The following is a 22,016-nucleotide window of genomic DNA, read 5'->3' on the forward strand; positions in this document are numbered from 1 at the left end:
AGTCCCTGGGCATGCTGGGACTGACGTTTTAGGGGGCGTGGTCATCACCCGGTGACCACGCCCCCTAAAACGTCACAGTCCCAGCATGCCCAGGGACTGACATCATAAGGGGGCGGGGTCTCCGCCTATATAAGTCACAACGGAGCGCTCAGAGAGCAGTCCAGCCGGAGAGAGCGTCATGTCAACATCTGGAGAAGAGAAGAGGGAAGAAGACAAGAAGCCCAGAAGTCCGGACCTCTGCTGGCAAAAGAGCGGCCTGAAGACAGCGGAGGACGCCGGGAGAAGAGGAACCGGAGGGACCCCCGAAGCCGGAAGAAGACCCCCCCCCCGGAGCTGTTTAATAAATTATTTTAAAAACCTGTGTAGTGCGTTTTATTATTGACGCTTTTTCCCCCCTAGGTGAATGGGTAGGGGTACCATGTACGGTTCGGGGGGGGGGGGTGGGCGCTCGCTCGTCCCCACCCCCTTTCCTGACCGGCTGGGCTGCGTGCTCGGATCGGGGTCTGGTATGGATTTTAGGGGGGACCCCACGCCGTTTTTTCAGCGTAGGGTTTCCCTTTATAATCCATACCAGACCTAAGAGCCTGGTATGCCCCGCGCTCGCCGCAATAGGAAAAATTTGTTTTTCCTATTGCAGCGAGCGCGAAATGAAATACCCTGCCCTTGCGTCGTATCTGGTCCGTTGGACCAGCATACAGACGAGCGGGCTTTCCGTCGGACCAGCACACAGACGAGCGGGCTTTCCGCCAGAAACTGAGTCCGACGGAAAGATTTAAAACATGTTTCAAATCTAGGTCCGGCGGGCTTTTGGGAAAAAGTCCGCCGGAGCCTACACACGGTCAGATTGTCCGTCGGACTCTGGTCCGCCGGACCAAGTATGCCAGAAAGTCCGCTCGCGTGTACGCGGCATAACATGAAAGAGATCAAACAATCCATCCTCACAAGGCTGCATGAATGAGCTCCAAAAACTCAGTAAGCAAGGAAACAGCTTGGAAGGAGACTGGACTAAAGCCATGAGGAAAAAATTCAATCAGCTAGGATTGGCAAATGCGGGTTACAAGGCAGAGAAAACAATGTTTTTGAAAGGATTACCAATGGCCGATTAGGTCAGTATTTTTGAATGTCAAAGCGGTACATTGTTTTGCATGGAAATTTGTTGTTTTATATTGTAGGCCTGTAATTCTTAGGAATAAGTCACTTATATCTATCCAAGAGTCTAGTAAACATCCCAGGTATGATAAAGTTTAAAACACGAAATCATAAATTAATATAACACACACACACACACACACACACACACACACACACACACACACACACACACTTAAATTATGTAATCAAACCAAAAACTAAAATTTGTCCAAACAAGGGTGCAATATTACTAGTCACTGCATGTTGGTTTAGTAAACATTCCGGTATGAAAAAAAATAGGATTTTTAAAACAGCTTACCTGTAAAATTCTTTTCTTGGAGTACATCATAGGACACAGAGCCTCAAGTAATTACTTAGTGGGTTATGGGCCTACCTTCAGGTGTTGACACTGGTATAACCAATACAGGAAGTTGACTCCCCTATACAACCCCTCCTCCTTCCAGGAGTCCTCAGTTTTTGTAGCCAAGCAATATACTCTCACCCCATAAAACAGAGTGGCGGGAGCTCTGTGTCCTATGATGTACTCCAAGAAAAGGATTCTATAGGTAAGCCGTTTTAAAAATCCTATTTTCGTTATTGTACATCATAGGACACAGAGCCTCAAGTAAATTACTTAGTGGGACGTCCCATAGCAATGCTACTTGAGGGGAGGGAGACACAACCCCTAGGGCACCCCCAGACCTTGAGGAATTATACTGCTGCCTGCAGCACACTGCGCCAGAAGGAGATATCCTCATTCCATTTTACATCTACTTAATAAAATTTTGTAAATGTATGCACTGAAGACCAAGTCGTGGCCTTGCAGATCTGAGACATGGAGGCCTGGTGACGCACTGCCCAAGAAGCACCAACCACTCTGGTAGAGTGTTCATTAACTTGAAAAGGGGGAATCTTTCCCTTTAAATCATAAGTTCGAATTATAACTTGCCAAATCCACTTAGCCACAGTGGATTTTGACGCTGCCTGTCCTTTTTTTTAGGACCCTCTAGCAGAATAAATAAGACATCAGTCTTACGAATCTGAGCAGTTTTCTTTAAATAGATGATCTCTGCTCTCACCACATCAAGACAATGTAGTGACCTTTCTTCCTTGGAACATGGTTTTGGAAAAAACGATGGCAGGACAATATCTTCATTCAGATGAAAGCCTGAAACCACTTTTGGCAAAAAGCCTGGACGAGGGTGTAACACCACTCTGTCCTCATGAATAATCAAATATGGCTCTTTACAGGAAAGAGCAGCCAATTCTGAAACCCTCCTTTCTGATGATATAGCAACCAAAAATATCAGCTTCCTAGTCAGAAGGACTAAGGGAATTTGCTGTAAAGGTTCGAATGGCGGTTTTTGTAACACTGACAAAACTAAATTCAAGTCCCAAGGGCTTAAGGGTGATCTAACTGGAGGATTAATCCGCATCACTCCTTGCATGAAACCCCGGACTAAAGAATGAGTAGCAAGTGGTCTTTGAAATAAAATTGATAAGGCTGAGACTTGGCCCTTAAAAGTACTTGGGGCCAACTTCATCTCTACGCCTACTTGTAGAAAGGCAAGAATTCTACCTATAAAATATATCTCAGAGGGTGCCAACCTTTGGATTCACACCAGGAAACATAAGCTGTCCAGACTCTATAATATATAGCTCTAGAAGCTGGCTTCCTAGCATTAAAGTAGAAATAACTGCCCTGGAAAGCCCACGTTTCTTTAGAATAGCCAGGCCATTAAATTTAGCATTCGTAAAGTAGGATGGAATATCAGCCCCTGTGAGAGCAGGTCTGGCCTTAGTGAAAAGGACCACAAATCCTCCACTGCCATCTTTACAACCTCTACATACCATGCCCTTCTGGGCCATGCTGGTGCTGCCAGAATTACCAGTTTTCTTTCCAGCTTGATCCTGCAAAGAAGTCGAGGCAGCAACTGAATAGGGGGAAATGCATAGATCAGTAAAAGCTGATCCCACAGTATCACCAACGCATCTGTTCTGCATGCGAATGGATCCTTTGTTGTGGACACAAAGTTGACTAACTTTATGTTGCACTGGATGCTAGAAGATCTACATCCAGAGCCCCCCATCCTTGACAAACAGCCCAAAACATGTCGGGGTGAATAGACCATTCCCCTGGGAATAATCTGCTGGCGGCACATGTAGTGCGCGTGCCAATTCTCTATTCCCGGAATGAAGACTGCCGATGGGCACGGAATATTTCTTTCTGCCCAAGTTATATGGTTCACTTCTCTCTGCACTGAGAGATTCTTGGTGCCCCTTTTGGTGATCGATATAGGCCACAGCCGTGGCATTGACGGATTGGATCCTGTCGGGACAATCCCTTAACCTGGAAGTCGAGGCTTTTAGAGCCAGACGCACTGCCCAAATCTCTAGGATGTTGATGGGCAAGGCTCTTTCGGTTCCTGAACACTGTCCTTGGACAGTTGTCTTGTCATTACCACTTTATAGATAAGTGGTCTGAAGGATTTACCCTTTAGGAAATTCTTTAGTAACCACCATTACGGCTTTGGGACACCCGCATTGGCAAGTCTAAAGCTTGGCTCGTTTTATTTCAAGCAAATAGAATACGGCATTGCAACAGTCTCGAATGGAACTGGGCAAAGGGAAGTGCTTCGAATGAAGCCACCATCCTTTCTAACAACCTCATGCAAAGGCGAATGGAGGGACCTCCTTTTGACCTGACCATCCGCACCAACTCCTTTATGGAGTTGTTTTTTTTTTTTTTTCTGGGCAAGGAGACCCTTTTTCTGGGCTGTATCTATGATCGGACCCAAATACTGAAGCCCTTTTTTTTTAGCAATTTTAATGGAGACTTTACTAGGTTGAAAAGCGCAACCCAGACCTTTCCAGGTAACTGGTTGTAATGCGTACACCTTACTCCGAACAGCGATTGGTCTATTAGCAATAGATCGTCTAGGTATGCCAAGACTGTTTAAGCCCTGTGCCCTTGACCTGGCTACAGGTGGGGCTAGCACCTTTGTGAACACTCGAGGTACTGTAGCTAGCCCGAAGAGCAAGGCTATAAACTGAAATGCTGCTGTTCTACTTCGAGCCTCAGAAACCTTTGGTGAGCAGGAAATATATGGACATGCAGATATGCAACCCTGATGCCGATAGGCGCCAGAAGTTTTCCTCCTTGCAGGATAGAAACTACTGACTTGATCGACTCCATAGAAAGGAGCGGATCTTCAGGAACCGATTTATATTCTTTTAGATCTAGAATGGATCTTGTCACAGACCTAGCCGGGACAGAGGCTGTTGGAGAGGACTGTATGCAAGCCTGTTGCCTTTTGATTATGGGCCCTGGATTTTCAATGGATTCATTCTGTTGGGACACATCCTGTGAGGAGATGCTGGTGTCATTAACCTGTGTTTATGTTAATTGAATGAGCTGATGACATTGTCCTCTATACAATGTAGGAGACGGGACGACTGCTATTGTGTTAATTAACTGTATGAAGCTCGGTGACCACAAGTCTGGGCGAAAGGTCATGTCTCAGTCACCTAGGCTGTATAAAGGATTAGATAATTAGCTCATGTTAATTAAGTTACAGTTGTATTGTTAGAGGAGGTTCCAACGGCATATAAAGTCTTGTAACTTTGATTCATAATAAACAGTCCATGTTAGCAGTGAAGCAAGTGTCGCCTTGTTTTCTGCTCAGAGAGGTTGGGATATCTGTATACAGACTGGGAGGAAGTGGTATATGACGGAAGCACTCAAGCAGAGTGTGGGACGTTCCGTGACATTGGTGGCAAGCAGCGGGAAAGCTTCCTACAGACTGGGACATCCAAACTTCCATCTGGATCCAAGGTCCAGATAGCAGGAGAGGAGAGGTACAGATACCAGCCGCCATGGATGAGGAATTCAGAAGGAGGTTGCGAGAGATGCAGATACAGCACAGAGGACCAGTATCGGAGCAGGTCCTGCTGGGATGGTGTGATTCTATTCGCTGCAAACTCTGGAAGGAAGCGCTAGCCCGTGAGCAGCGACACCAGGGAAAAATTCTCCCCTCCATCGAGGAAAGGTACTGGTCGCAGTACGGACTGCGGGTGCGGTTTTTGGGAGAAAAACCACACAAGAAGCAGACAGCTGAATTAAGCAGGCTGGTCTGGGCAGAGATAAAGCTGGATGAGAGCTACAGAGCCCTCCGGTGGCATGTATCCCAAGCATGTCCCTGGATAGCGGATGACAGCCCAACGGAAGGCTTAAGCTACGGCGGCTTGGGACTGTTGTTTGTGAAGCTGACAGGGGACCCTAACTTTGGGAGTGATTTGGGGTGGCGGGTGGATGAAATCATGGATTTCAGAGAAGGGCTACTGAACATTTCGGAAGTGCACTGGGCACTGGAAGATTTGGAGTTTCTGGCCGTTCAGGAATGGGAGCTAGAGATCGCCTACAGACGGCTGCTAGACATTGCTCAGTGCCAGGGCTGGGCTCCCTTTGCCTGGGACTATCAGGAAATACCAGCTGACAACCCTGAAATCCTGGCTGAAGAGTCAGCAATGTGGCAGAGCAATAGTGTGCTTTGCCAACCTGCCCCCGCAGCTATGGAGGCGGAGGTCTTATGGCGGATGCAGCAAGTGCTGACTGACCTTGATGATCCTGTTTCTGCATGGGATGATCTTGGATGGAGGAATGTGCCTGTCCAGCAGCATGCCAGAGAATCTGCAGCGGAAAATCTGGAGATTGCCATCCCCACACCTGAAGTGCTGACAACCGGGCAGAGCTCTGCTAACCTCTGCCCAGCACTGATAGCATCTTCTGGATTCCATGGACAGGAGATGGTGAACCTCCATCCCCAGATACCAGTTGCAGAGACGGGGGATTTAATAGACTTTTCTGCGTTCCGTGACAGATCTGTTGAATTTCTGCGTGGCTCTGTACATGTACAGGAAACACATGAAAAAGGCAGTGAAGGTTCCAAGGAACCTAAAAAAAAAACAGAACTATCAGCTGATTCTACTAGAGGTAGCTTGAAAGAGGCACAAATCATCTCTGTAAGGGGTTTGTACCAGCAATTTCTCAGATTGCGAGGCTGAAAAAAAGTTCAACTCTAGTTGTCTCCTCTGCAGAGGAGTACTCGGTTTGCCTTTCTTCCCAGTTACCTGAGGGTAATCCTTCATCCTCTACCCACTGTTCCCTTGATACGGGATCTCAGGTGGGGGATTTCCCATCCTTGGATAGCGGATGCGATTAAAGTCGCTAATTTTCCTTCTAGGCCCTGTATACAGGGGCTGAATATTTTCTCCTCTTAGGCTCAGGTTCCACTATTGCAACCCCAAAGTTGCGTGATTTTACTGTGATCTTTTGCCGCCGAGAATACGTTGGGCGCAATTTTGATGCATCAGGAAACAATGCCTGTGTATTCTAGAGGTCTATGGACCTCAAGTCGCATCAAAGTGGTACCAAAGTAGTGCAGGGACTACCTTGAAGTCACACAGATCTGAACAGTACTCCTTGGAAATCATGCCCTAGAGTCTGACGGTGGAGGCCGTCACCGCTGCCTAGAGGCAGCTGCCCTTGCGCAGGGGAAGAAATCCATTTAAGTGACTTGTCCAAGGTCACAAGGAGCCAACGTGAGGACGAGGTCCCACATCTTTCAGGAAGCCTCCCATGGCTACGCTGGCCGTCAGAGTAGTTAACCTGTGAGGAGTGGCTCCTTCACTAGTGAACGCTGACATGTGGATCTGAATCCATGTACGTCAGGAAGTCTCCCATGGCTGCACTGACCGTCAGAGTACTTAACCTGTGACTGTTGTGGCTTCACTTTAAATAAAAGGACATTCATACCTTCTTTTGGACAAAAGAGCTTTACTGCTAGAAATCATTTGGATGTATTTCACCAAACCTTCCCCAATGAAAAGGGAAACTAGTCAGACACCCTCTTTTGCAAGATGCTTCAACTGACCAACCCTTTCAACCACAGGGTCCTAAGCATGTGTTTTAGCACAAGCGCAAGGCGAGACGCCTGGTGGATAGGGTCTTTTACGGCATCTATGGCAAAACATAATTGCGCTATGCATCTTTATTGATGCTGGAAATCGCAGCGTCTACTGCTGGTACCTTCCAACCTTTGTGAATTTTTCCTCCATGATAGAGAACTGAGAAACTCTTTGGAGGGAAAAAACAAAAACAAAGAAGGGATCTGGAATTTCCGCTTACTCTGTTAGGAGTAGTATAAAAAGTGGAATGAACCATCTCAGTAAGAGTTTGTACCATCAATCTGTCAGATTGTTGATAAACGTTATGCAACGTCACAGTTTCCTCCGCAGAGGAAAATTTGGCTTGTTTTTCCCCGTGATCACCTGAGGATAACACCTCATCCTGTGCCCACTGTTCCCTTGGAAAAAGGGGTTTGAGGTGGGGGAGGGGGATCTAGCATGCTTCCTATTCTCTTGGATGGAGAATGCGATTAAAGCCGCTAATCTTCCTTCTAAGCCCAACAGGGCAGAGGAGAATGCATCTTCAGTCACATACACAGGGGCTGAAATGTGAGAAGCAGTTGCACCACCAATTGCTTCCAATGACTCACCCTGGCTTGCCATGTCAGGTATCTCCGGAGAGGATGACAGTGTGGAGACATGACTGGAGTTCCCAGCGCCTGGGGGTGGAATCCTTGGTACCTTTGTGGTACACTGGAAATTAAATGTGCCAAGCACAAAGCAGAGGCACTTTAACAACTTATGGTATTTGCTGAACAATAGTTTTAGCAAAAGAAAACAAATGTCACCATAAGGATCAGCCTTTGACGCTGAGTACCATATTTCCTATGCTGGAAATGCCTGTTTGCACACCTTTACATGCCCAGCGCTCCTGTGTCTTAGTGTGACAGACTTCTGTCTTTAGCATATGAACTGAGAGCGTCTGTGTTAAGCCTCAGGTGAAAACCTGATTACACATAAGTGTCAGCTGTTACCACACCTCTCCAGGAGGAGAGGGAAGGGGGAGGGGAATTTTTATCAGCAGTGTTTGTTAGGCTCCTAGTTTTAAAGGAAGACTTCACTTTATACAAAAAAATGCAAATGGCTGGTTTTCAATTAAGAACTCCCTTTTGGCTGCAGGGACCACACCCGCTGCTATAGCCAGACACAGAGCTGCTGAAAAAGGCATCGTACTAGGTAAGTGTAATATACTCCCTCTAGGGGAGACATTTTAAAAGGCATACAGATAGATAGATATATATATATATATATATATATATATATATATATATATATATATATATATATATATATATATATATATATATATATATATATATATATATATATATATATATATTTATTTATTTCACACACAAAAATTTTTTTTTTTTTTTGGAGAAAAAAAAGGCATAGGTGGACTTTTTACAGTTCCTAGGCTTCTCCCCTTACCTTATCCTCGCTGCAGGATACTGCTGATTTAACAACAGACATGTCCAACTTTCACCCATCACGGCGGGCAGCGTAGTTAAACCTTCAAAGACTGGGGCCCTACTCCTTTGGACCTGTATAGCACCCCTCAGGAACAACTTTAGGTAATATGAAAAACCGTCCTGGTTCCTAGGGTCCAGCTCTCAAAGAGAAGCTTACAGGCAAAACCTTGTTCTTCAATGCGAGGCCCAGGTACCATCCTATGGCCTCAGTGGCGAGGATAGATCTGGTTGAGGAGGTTTTTTAAATCCAGCATGGATTCCTCCCTGGAGCTCCTCAGGGCACATCTTCACTCGTGACCAACACCTTAGACACTGGCGAAATAACTGAGGACTCCTGGAAGGAGGAGGAGGGGTTATATAGGGGAGTCAACTTCCTGTATTGGTTATACCAGTGTCAACACCTGAAAGTAGGCCCATAACCCACTAAGTAATTACTTAAGGCTCTGTGTCCTATGATGTACGATAAAGAAAGTTTGAAACATGGGACTGCACAAAGTCTGTCACAATCAGGACAATGGAACCTGGTTTCCTTTCCGATTTTCTTTCCACCTTCACCTCGCTTCGGGCAACAAACCACACACATCCCTGTAGGTGCCAACTTTTTCTCGGTTGGTGGCATGTAGTCCATGAAGTGACGACCAGTCAGGCGTTCCGGGTTGACAATGCCAACAGCACGACGTCCAGCTCTATTCACAGCCATTGATGGTGTTTGGTGGTTCACAAACATACGTTCAGCAACTTAAGTCAGAATGAATCACAGGCTTGTCGCTCTTTTTTGAGCAGAATGTAGGCAATCCACAAGCATTGCTTAAGAAGATACCTGCCGTTTCCTCATTGCTGGGTTGAAAGTTATTGTTTGGTTGGCTCTGTCGACACCTCCCATGGTGTTATGAAGTCCATCACTACTTGTGGCTTCAAAATTTCTCACTTCACGTTCTTCACTGTGCCGTTTAATCTGCTATAAGGGAACAGGTGCTCTCTTTTTTGTTTTTTAGGGTTACAAACACTTTAACACAGTACACTTATGTCTGGAATGCATCACAATCCAGTCCAACACAATGTCAGTCCAACAGGGTCTGGGTATGGTCTCCAAACTAGTGCGGAGAATGCACCATTCCAGATAGCTGTGTATAGAGAACAGTTAAAGCAGCTTGTCTAGGAAGCTTGAACAAAAATAACCTATATAGAAGAAAAGTATAATATAATATATTATAATTTTTTTTTTTACTTAGAGAAAAAAAAAAAAAAAAAAAAAAAAAAAAAAAAAAAAGGAAAGAAGAAGGATCTATGTCCACCCTCTTAGGATACCAGCAAAAAAAGTGGTATGCTGGGAGTAGGAAGAGTGATACTGAGCAGACAATGTTCTTTGTTTGCCAGTGTCTAAAGCCTCCTGTAAGTGGCAATATAACCCAACAATCCATAAATTCCTTTGTCCTTAAAGGAACGTTAAACACTTACAGAGGTTCTTTATTCAGTTCTGCAAAAATTAAAATGTCAGCAGCTACAAAAACTGTAGCTCACCAAAAGGCACTCACCTGTCCAAGGATCCAGCACCGGCATCACCCAGTCCGGTTCTTCACTGGTCTTGGGGCTCCAGCGCTGTCAAATTAACTGTGGGTAGCCAGCTGTGACTCCTTGCAACTTCACAGCTGGCTGCGCTTTGTGAATGGAACTTCCCCTTGGGTACGCCTAGGGGATGACGCCGATTTATACACATTCACCTAGGGTTTGAAGTCCCACAGAAACTGGAGTTTCTTTTGCTTTCTATGCGTTATTATATACAAGTATCAAACTCAAAATTTGATCAACATGAATTATTCTATTACAGGTCTAAATTGGGCACCTATTTCTCTACAAAGACAGCTAAACAATTTGTTAGGAAATTTTTCTATTATGTCTTTAAAATAAGGTTGTGCTTGTGGTGTTCAAGTATATAGCATATGCAATTTTCATTCATGTTGTATGCTGTTCTTAGTATTGTTTTGTTGTGGCGATTTCATGTTCATTTGTATTAAAAGGTTTGTTGAGATTTTATGTACAATTGCAAGCAGTTAATATGTGATTTATTATAGCAGCATGACACAGCTGTGCCTCCTCTGTCTAGAGCAGTGGTCTCTAAACTGTGGCCTGGGGGCCAGATGCTGCCCTTTGCTTGCCTTTGTCCGACCCTTGAGGCACTTTTCCTCCACCCACACCAATGATGGGCAACATTCCTCCCACTGACACCATCAATGGGGGGAATTATTCCTTACACTCATACCAAGAATGAGGCACTTTTCTTCTCACTAAAAGCAACGATGGGGCATTGTTTACTCCCACTGATGCAGAGGCATTTTCTACTTTGTTTCCAGTCTGGCCCCCACTAGAGCCTGCAGGACAGTAAATTGGCCCTTTGTTGAGAAAATTTGGATATTCCTGGTCTAGAGCAATGTTAAAGTGTATGAAGATGTACAACCCAGCTGGTACTGCATTTATTGGACGAAAAAAAAAAAAAAAATTGATTGTTATTCACAGGTGCTACTTAAACAAGCAGATCATATGCATAGAATTTCAGATATTATATAGTGTACATATGATACAGAAGACCATTTCATATTTTAAACAATGTGAATAAAACTCATGTTTAAATAGGCTCACCATTGGACAATGCTTGTTGAAGTTCATTATCAGATATAGTACCACTTCGGTCTGTGTCCACTCTAAGAAAAAAAAAAAAACAGATGGTTCAAACTAAAGAACTGTACAATTAAAAAGGAATATATCCTACCAAAAACCTTTTCTCTGTTCCTTAGGATAGAAAAGGGAAGGGGAGAATTTCTGCCAAGATGTTTTCACTGTTCCTCCACTGGGGAGATTTATAATTTTTTTTGCCCAAAAGACAATGGTCAGCGAGACAAGAAACATCTCCAAGGGAGACATACAGCAATAAAACACAAAATTTTTAAAGCAAAAACATTTCCTGAGACACAGATTGCAAACATCTTTTTTTCCACGCTTCCAGGTAGCACTGAAGCAAGAGGAGAAAGATGGCAGCCAGTAAACTAGCATTTGCATAATAATAAGTAGAAATGGCAGCCTCCATGTCTTTCTTGGGAAACAAGTGGGCAAGGGTTAGAACCTGGCAAAAGAGTGGGGTATGCTACTCCCAAGCCCTGAATCCGGTCACCTGCATGCATTTAGGTGAAAAATCCTTAAAGCAGAACTCTGTGATTGGCAAAGAAATGCCCCATTAGCACCCCCCCCCCCCCCACACACACTTATTTGTGAAATTCCTTACCATTGAAGAGAAAAGTCCAATTGAATTTTCTGGAAGTCAGCTCTCTAATTCAAAAAAATGAATCATGTATTCTGCCAGGGAGGATCTGTTAGAACAGTGATTGCATCATATCCTCTTCTCTCTCTGAACCTTAAATTAAACTACATTTCCCATGAATCTTTAGGACTGGAGTGAATGTGGGAGGGTACAATAGGCCTGTACATGTGAACAAGTCCACTTCAACATAACTCACACTCCTCATTCTGCAGCCACACTACTGAGCACAACACAGACAGTGAGGGGGAAATTCTTATGTGTAAAGCATGCATGTGCATAATGTTAGTTCATTATATGTAGTCTACTTTCATTAGATAGAGATATAGATATAGATATAGATATATACACATACATATACACACACACACACACACACACACACCTTCCCCACCAGCAGTTAAAGAAAACTGCGGAAGAACTTCTTTTATGGCAGAGTCGGTCACAAGGAAATCTTTCCCATCTCCCTGCTGGAACACAGAGCAATAGAGCCTTTCCCTGCCAGTAGAACACAAGGATCACTGCTGCTGGCAGTGATCACATGAAAAAAAACCCATCTATGGCTGGCTTTATGCACACAGAGTGATTAGGGCAAGCCCAGGCACACACCTATGCCCATAATTATATATTATAAACGCTTTATTCTGCTGCAATTCAGTATTAAAAATATTCCTCCTTATGCTGTAGCTTTGAGATCTTTCTAACATCATTTAGTGTTTGTACGGTGTAAGTGAGCACAACCCTAGCCACACCACAGAAAGAGCCGGTGTTAAGAATACCACTACCCATCAGATTGTGTAACGGATGTGACGTTCTGACCAAAAAAAAAAAAAAAAATTACTTCCTGCGTGTGCGCTATGCGTTCCACCATGTGTTCCACGGCGCTATGCGTTCCAAACACTTCATGATCTGACAGGTAGTTGTGTTCTCATAGAACACCCATGTGGACATCTTACTACACTCAGCTACTTCTTTAATTGCAGATAAATTTAGTGTATTGATATCTGTGATGGCGTTTTGATGTTACATTTTTGAAAGGAGCTAGACGGCAGCAGTAGGAAAGTCGCGGGGGCCATGTTGGTACACTCCCCCACTACTCAGCAGTAAACCTTTAGGCTTTTTTTTTTTTTTTTTGGACAGCACCAGTAGGGCAGAGGACAGAGACGGACGTTTAACTCCACAGGTGCTGGGGAGGGAACGGAGTGGGAGGATCACAATTTACCCTTTTATGTCTGGGCACCTGTACTATGTAACCAACAGCCACTGCTTGAAGCTTGCTGGTTATTTCTTACAGTCAGTGTAGGGGCTGGTGTCGGTCAGTGGAAACAAGAGCTATAGGATTAAGTTTGTGCAACCTGTGTACCTAGGGATGGATGATGGAATGGATGATATTGGAATGAGGTCTTGTGTTCCTGCTCAGCTGTCCCATGCTTCTCAATGCCTCAGTGCCTCAGTGCCCATGCTTCTCAATGCCTCCCATGGAATCCTCTGATGTTGCCTGGCGTGTATGGAGTTAAATGCTCAGGGAACTTTCAGGTCTTGGCATTCTTTACTGTGTGATCTGATGGCTGGGGCTGTAAACAGAGCAAGGGAAAGGAAGGAGATTAGTTGAGGAGCAGCAATTATTGAGAAGGGCTGGAGAAACATGTGAGGGGAGGCGGCGGGATGTTGGGAGACAAGGGGGTGTCAGTGAGAGAAAAAAAAAAACACCACACACACACACACATGACAGGCTGCTCAGTTTGTTTATACTTTGTGTATGGCAGAGGTGGATGACAGGAGCAGACAGAGTTGCAGATAGAGGGAGAGGGGGAGGGAGAGAGGGAGAAACAGCTTCAGGAGGGGAATTAGTGGAAGCAGGGAGGAGAGAAGGAGGACACAACCTCCAACGGGTGGTACAGACCGGGGTCTCCAAGTCCCGTCCTCCCACTGCAGTAAGTGCGGACAGAAGTGGAAGTTCCTGCTTGCTGGGAGAGAACTACAAGTGGGCAGTGACAGGACCGCTGGCTGAGGGTACAGGAGGAGTAGTAGCCAGCGGTCTTACAAACAGGAAATCACTGGCAAGAAACTGTTTTATTTGAAAGTTACATGTCTATTACAGAGGAACTACAGAGCTCAGAAGAAGATGGAAGGCAGAGTCAGTGAAGGTAGGCGATCAGCAGCAAAGACGTGCAAAAAACTTTTTGCCCGGAGTTCTGCTTTAAGCTTTTACAACCACTTTAAGTCTAGGAATTATGCCAGCAGACAGAAGCTCATCAGGCACTACATTATCCAAAATAGATAGACAAGATTGATCTCTTCATCCTGAAATGTATGTGCAAGAGCAGCTACCGGTATATCAGAAAGAAACTGGAGGATAAGGCATAGAAATAGACTTGCAAACCCTGCGTTCTGAGTCAGCAATAATGGCAGTGGTATTTTGCATAAAATTTGACATAGTTGAGGAAAATTGCCCCCTGGATATCAGAGGAGGGAGCCACTCCATCTAATCTTTGGTGTTTCCTTTGTTACTGACATCATGTCAAGATCAATATAGCACTCAAAGGTCTCAAGAGACAACATTTTGGATGGCCCCTGGGCATGGCTTCTTTAATGCAGTTTCAGATTTGTAAAGAGGAGTTTGGTCCATGGCAAGCTACAATACAGGTTTATGGGTTTGTGAACATCCAGCATTTACAGTGGGCATAGAAAAGAATAACCCCCCCCCTTTAAAATAGTCCTTTTGTTGCTTTGCAGCCTGAAAGGAAGACAGACACAGTTTGTTTTATCCAGCTGTACTTACGCAATCCAACATACAGTATAACACCTAAGTGAAAAATAGAACATCAACACGTCAGAAAAAAATAAAATTAAATTAAATTCAAAAACAGAATCACTGAGTGGGAAAAAGGATCACCCCCTTGTGTCAGTATTTTGTTGAACCACCTTCTGCATTAAATTACAGCCTTTAGTCTGTTGGGATATGTCTCTACTAACCTTGCACATCTAGACTTTGCAATATCTGCCCATTCTGCTTTGCAGAACTGCTCAAATTCAGTTACATTTCAATTCAGTTTGTGGACTGCAGTCTTCAAGTCATTCCACAGATTTTCAATGGGGTTCAAGTCTGGGCTCAAAGGGCATTCACCCTATTCTCCTTCAACCACTGTGTGGTCATTTTTTGCTGTGTGCTTTGGGTCAGTGTCATGTTGTAGGGTAAACCTTCTTCCCATGGACAACTTTCTGGCAGAGGGCAGCAGATTTTCCTCAAGAATATGACAGTATTTTGCCCAATCCATTTTTCCTTCCATCCCGACAAGCTGACGAGAAACACCCTAACAGGATATTACCACCTCCATGCTTTACTGTAGGAATGGTGTTATTTGGATGGTGAGCTGTATTGCATTTCCACCAGAAATTTTGGTTTTGAGGACAATTAATTCAATTTTAGTCTCGTCTGACCAGAACACTTCATGTGGCTCCACACTCTTCAAGGTGTGTTTTGGCAAAACTCAGTCATGACTGCATGTGACCTTTCTTGAGGAGTGGCTTTTCTATTGTTGTCGCATGCACACAGTGACCACTCTGTCATAAATTCCTGCAACTGCTTCAGAGTTGCTGTAGGCCTCTTGATAGCCTCTCTGACTAGTTTCCTCCTGGCTTTCATCCAGTTTGGAGCGACGTCCACTTCTTAAATAGATTTCACTGTGCTTCTAGGCATTAATACAGCCCATTCATCTCCTGACTTGTGCCTGTCCACAACATTATCCCGGAGATCTTTTGACAGTGCCTTGCCATCCATAGTTGATTGTTTGCTTCAGTTAAACTACCAGGGACTGAAATGCTCCAGGAAAGCTCTTTTAATGCGGAGGGAATTGAAATATTCACAGCTGATCAGTTGAAAGTCAAATGGCTTTGTATGCCATTGAGAAGATGATTAGCTACACCTGATTGAGTTTACAAGTCATTTTTAGGATGGAGGGTGATCCTATTTCCAACTCAGCAATTCTATTTTAGAATTTTTTTCTGACATGTTTGTGTTATATCTTTCAATTGAATGTTATAAGTTGCACTGAGTAAATACAGTACTCATCTCAAAATGTAATAATTTTTAAGGGGGGGGGGGGATGCTTTTCTATACCCAGTGACCCAGTGTATGCTTAGACTATAGACCAGGGAAGAAATTTTGTAGCCTGATGTTTGAAAATTTCATCAATCGTTCTCAAATGTTTCTTCCTTGCTGTATTTTGGTGGGAGTGTGAGAGAGCTTATGGGTCAGTGCTGTGAAAGAGTATGAATCAACACAGGGTGAGAGAACATATTGTTTTTGTAGTACAGTGTGCTAGGGGTCAGTACAGAATAAATCAGAACTGCCCATGTTGGATTTTCCAGAAGATTAAAACAGGACACAACACACACACACACACGGCAAGGTCTACCAGGATTTGTTTGTGTCTGTTTTAATGATATATCTGCACACAAAACACACACGTTAATGTGTTAAGCTGGCCATAGATGGTTTGAATCTCACCCAGTTCAGAAGGGACGAGCTGAGAATTGAACCATCTATGGGCCGGCTGGATTGACTTGGGTACATCGATCGACTTTGGTACAACCAGCAGGTCCGACTTTTCATGCAATTATTGCCAGCGGCTATTGCCACCAGCAATAATCACTGTGTTCCCCTGGCAAGGACGGCTCCCTGCTCCCTCCACCGGGAAAACACAATAGCTTCAAGGGAGGCATTCCCTCCCTGACTGTTAATGGGGGAAAATCAAATGATTTTCTGTCTTGCAACCCATGGTTGCAGGAAAGAATATCATATCTATGGCCAGCTTTAGGCTGCATTCACACCTGAGCATTTTCAGCTCGTAAAATGCCCAACAAGCAAAATCCCATTCATTTCAATGGCACCTGTTTACATCTGAGCATTTTGTCACCTAAAGAAAAATGCCTGAAGCTCAAAAAAAGTACATGAGCTTCTTTTTGGGCAGATTACAGGCGGTTTTCTGCTTTTTACAATTTTGACCTGTACAAAATCGTGGCAAAAACACGTGACTTTTTTGCCTGAAAATGAAACGCTCAGATGTGAATGCAGCCTTGAATTTGTGCAAATATGTGAACAGCTGTGGTATGCTGGCTCACAGGTCTCTGCAAGATTTGAAAATACTGCAATTCAATTACTGCATTGCTGCTAAAGAGGTCTGAAAACAATATCCTTCAGGCCGGGTTTACACTTGTGCGACAAATGCTCCAACATTGGGAGCTCATGTCGCATGAAAATCAGTGTTTCCGGGGGGGGGGGGGGGGGGGCAACCCAAGGGACATAATATGCAAGTTACATAAATATATCCTCAAAGAGCGAATAATGCAAAAGATGCGCAACAGACCTTTTTTTGATTTCGACGGCGCCCACCTCTGTTTTTTCCCAGGATATCTCCAGACGCATGCTAATGCAACGTCGGGCTCTGAAACCTGTCTTACTGGCCCTCCAGGAAGCGGGCATTACGTACCGCTGGGGCTTTCCCTTCTATTTACAGGCTTCTAAAGATGGTCGTTCAGCCACCCTGCGCACCAGAGATGACCTCCCCCACTTTCTCTCTGCCTTGGGACTAGGTAAAGTTAAGTTGATTTTCCGGACTGGTGTGGGGACCCTACGATGGTGAATTTGCCAAACATTGAACTCCCCCAGCCCTGGACGCAGATGCCTCAACGCCGAGGCCGAAGACGAAGTCGCCACCAGCAAGAATCGGATGCTTCTCCTGGCCCCTCTACATTAAGAGACTGATGGTAACGCCAAGATCCTGAATTCAGTCCTCACCCCCCTACTTTGGAGGCACCCCTTATCAGATCACCAGCAGATCTGGAGCTTCATTTCTAGCCTGAACATTATTGTGCCTGGCCTGACTTGATTCCGACAACGAACCTTGACAACATAAGGATGGACAAGGCTCTGCTCTACATCCTAGAGAGACATGGTTTGAGGCTACTTCCAGATCTCTTTAGTTGCTAATTTTTTCCTCCGCGGGACCTCTCCTGATTATGCTATCCCCCTATCCCCTATCACGCCATTTATTCACCCTATCCATGGGTCACAAAGAAGCATCGATGAGGTGGGGGCGGAGTGGACCCTTTCTCCCTTCCCTCCTTCATGTTGGCCCACGTCCCCCCAGTAGGCCGTCCACATACGGTTATTAATCCCATTTGGGATGTCAGACCTGGACAAAATGGGTCCCCTGAGAAAGGGGGGCACATTGGGCCCAGTCTGCGTCTATACAGAACCACTGTTAGGTTCTTTTTGAGTTTAAATGCTGCTTATGGTTATAGTGATGTTAAATGCTTGTTTTTTCTTTGTCTCTTCACTTTTCTCTCCTATCCTTTTTCCCCTCCTTGGCCTCTATCTTTCTCTCCTCTTCCCTAACAGGATTTACCCGATTGATGGCGCCCGCTCCGGACTCCGCCCCCGGGATCGCAGCCGACCTACAACATCATTCTTGAATGACGACTGTTAAGGTAATTTCTTATAATGATAAAGTCAGAGGAGGGGAATGTAGGGATTATGACGGTGCCAGGAAAAACACAGTATATTTTTTAAAAATAATAAAAATTACTTAAGACATATCATGTATATAAAAAATATAAACAGAAAGATTACAAAATCAAGGTGTGCATAAATGCTAAAAACATATCTGTAGTGAACTTCACAGGGCTTGGCCTCATGGGTGTGACGGCCAATGCGAAGGGTAGGTATTTTAATTATCCGACATGTTTCGCCAGTGTTGGCTTCTTCAGGGATAGGTTGTTAATACCTAGAACGCTACAATAATTCTGTGAAAATGACATAACAATCAGTAGATGTAATCGAATAAATGATACAATAGAAAAAATATATCATTTAAATATATATATATATAGATATATATATATATATATATATATATATATATATATATATATATAATGTTTGCGAGCTGACAGTATAGACTGACCTCCACCACCACCCAAAGGGCACCAAGAGAAAGTCCCCACACAGCATCGGGCAGCCCAGAGGTCCCCATCCCGAAACAATCACCCAACCAGACATTCTATAGATGGAAATGAGATACCTGCAAGTCACCAGGGGGGGCCCCCCACACATCTCCAGCACTAAACCTCCAGCCAAGATCACAATGGGTAGCTGCAGGGGGCAGTAAAAAGGACCTGGCCAAGTATGTATCTAAAGAGGTATAAATTATTTAGAATAAGATCATTTATCATAATATCATATTTTTCTAAAGAAGTCATATAAGTTCCAATAGTTGGTGGAGAAAATTCATTGTATGGGACTAAAGAGTCTCCAATTAATGTACTTACAAAATAGTGCTCTTTAAAGTGAATGGCAGGACACCGATAAGTCCTTCAGCTTAGAGAGAAACTTTAAACAACAACAGGAGACGTATCTCTATGATTTGCATAAACAGGAGAAGAGTTTATGTGCCACTTGTAAGATTATCTGGGGGGGAGAAGGTATAATCACAAAATGCACTTTGGTTGATCCATAAGTAGATTCCACCAGCGAAAAGCAAGGTAAGTTCACACTTACCATTGAGTAGATATATAGCGAAATGCTGGGCTAAGTAAAGCCTGCAGCCAGTGACAACACTAGATAGAAAAAACCAGAAAGCAAAAGATAGTAAGAACAAGAAGTAAGTCTATTAAGGCGCCAAGCATTAAGGGTCCATACTAGTACCTACCCAGTCAAGTGGTGGTTGGTACGTCGGTGTCCTGTAACATCCCTGGCGAGTGTACTGGCCTGGGATGCCGGCGTTCTTATGCCCCCCACACACGCGCGCGCGGCGTCTGACGTCACCGCACGTGTGAGCGGACGAAGGAAGCCACGGCGCATGCGCCCACCGCAAATCCGTCCCGGCCTACAAGATCCAGAGGGCATTGCGGTGGTGTCCATGGTGATGTGATCAGCATCACAGACAGGACGCGGTGTCAGACGCCGCATAGAGCGGAGTGATACCTGGAGAAGAATAGAAATTTCCAATGCGTCGTGGCTAAGGCGGGCAGAGGGAATTCCCTAAGCCCTTGGGTGTCCATACAGCTAAGTGTGTCCCCGGTAGGAGGCTAAAAGTACACAAACCCCACATCGGGAAGCAGGGACTCAGGGACAATAGAGAAACCAGAAAGGGGATTGAAAGGGAATAAGGGAAGAGAAAGGGAAAAGGAAAGAGATGGGCCAGAAGGTAGAAAGACAAGAGAAGAAAGAGGCAAAGGAAGGGGGGAAAGAAGAGAAAGAGGGGGATGAGGGGGACATCTATAGAATGTCTGGTTGGGTGATTGTTTCGGGATGGGGACCTCTGGGCTGCCCGATGCTGTGTGGGGGCTTTCTCTTGGTGCCCTTTGGGTGGTGGTGGAGGTCAGTCTATACTGTCAGCTCGCAAACACATACACACATATATATATATATATATATATATATATATATATATATATATATATATATATATATATATATATATATATATATATATATATATATATATATATATATATATATATATATATATATTTTAAATGATATATTTTTTCTATTGTATCATTTATTCGATTACATCTACTGATTGTTATGTCATTTTCACAGAATTATTGTAGCGTTCTAGGTATTAACAACCTATCCCTGAAGAAGCCAACACTGGCGAAACATGTCGGATAATTAAAATACCTACCCTTCGCATTGGCCGTCACACCCATGAGGCCAAGCCCTGTGAAGTTCACTACAGATATGTTTTTAGCATTTATGCACACCTTGATTTTGTAATCTTTCTGTTTATATTTTTTATATACATGATATGTCTTAATAAAAATTACTTATTTTTAAAAAATATACTGTGTTTTTCCTGGCACCGTCATAATCCCTACATTCCCCTCCTCTGACTTTATCATTAGATTTTTTGGGATGAGGTGCTGTATCACATTGAGGACCGCCCAGCCACATAGTAATTTTAATTTCTTATAATGTCCGTGGTCTTTGCTCACCCTGTAAGCGGAGTAAATTGTGGTGGGAACTGAAAAAACTCAAAGCGCAGATAGCTTTCCTACAGGAAACGCACTTTACTCACAGTTCCATACCTAAACTACCGACACACATTTTTAGTCAGTGGTACCATAGTACCTCCCCGGTCAACAAATCCAGGGGCACTGCAATAGCTATCCACAAAAATTGCCCCTTCCAATATACAGATGCCAAGGCTGACCCCCTAGGAAGATACGTCTTTCTGAAAGGGACCATTGCGGGTACTAAATACACCTTTGCCAATATATACTCCCCTAACTCGAACCAATTGACCTTCCTTGACTCAATCATTGAGCAACTTGAGGAGTTCAGAGAGGGGTCCCTAGTTCTAGGTGGCGACTTTAATGTGAGCCCGGACCCGTCCCTGGACACTTCACATAGCCGGCCCTCACATTCACATGCATTCCTTAGGCACTTCCGAAAATCCCTCCAGACGACGGGCCTGGTTGACTGCTGGAGGGCCCTGCACCCCACAGAGGAGGGACTACAGTTACTACTCAGTGGTACACAACGTCTACACACGTATAGATTTGATTTATTTCGACCGCCCGACCCTGGAACTCCTCCAAAGCTCTTCCATAGGAAACATAACCATTTCAGACCACGCTCCGATTCAGGCTACTTTTATCATTCCAACAGGCTCCCGTAGAACGTGGAACTGGCGTCTTAATGAACACTTATTAGATGACCCCGTGGTAGAAGCTCAGATCTCAGACACGATAAAAAACTATTTTCGAGAGAACACAGTAGGAAACTTGAGTGAAGGCACAATATGGGAATGTCACAAAGCCGTTGTACGAGGCAAGCTTATTGCACAAGGTACTAGATTAAAGAGAGAAAGGCTAGCTGACTATAATAGAGTTCTCAATGCACTTCAGCAGGCGGAACTTAAACACAAAGCCGGGGGTACTCCAGAAGCCCTACGCGAACTAACAGAACTCAGAGATATATTCTCACGGCTGTTAGAGCGACAGGCGCGTAAACAATTGCGGCACCTATCCCACCGATACTATGAACATGGTAATAAGTGCGGACGCATGCTGGCAAGAGCGCTTCGCGCAAAACGAGCTCAAATGCAAGTGCACAAACTTCGCTC

General features: G+C 44.4%; 1 protein-coding gene across 2 annotated transcripts in view; it reads right to left on the reverse strand.

Moving 5' to 3' along the window:
- Nucleotides 1-22,016, reverse strand: part of PDCD6 (programmed cell death 6) — a 137,216-nt gene that overhangs the window by 93,830 nt on the left and 21,370 nt on the right. Inside the window, exons 2-3 of one of the 2 annotated variants that reach the window (XM_073630727.1) lie at nt 13,244-13,454; nt 11,208-11,269 (exon numbers count right to left, since the gene is read on the reverse strand). Coding sequence is in view for 1 of the 2 variants with exons in the window: in XM_073630726.1 (XP_073486827.1) it covers nt 11,208-11,269 (62 nt within the window). In the remaining variant the exon portion in view is untranslated. The remainder of the gene's footprint in view (nt 1-11,207; nt 11,270-13,243; nt 13,455-22,016) is intronic. The other variant, XM_073630726.1, reaches the window with a different exon arrangement.

The sequence above is a fragment of the Aquarana catesbeiana genome, linkage group LG05 (genome assembly GCF_042186555.1).
Source record: "Aquarana catesbeiana isolate 2022-GZ linkage group LG05, ASM4218655v1, whole genome shotgun sequence".
Taxonomy (NCBI): domain Eukaryota; kingdom Metazoa; phylum Chordata; class Amphibia; order Anura; family Ranidae; genus Aquarana; species Aquarana catesbeiana.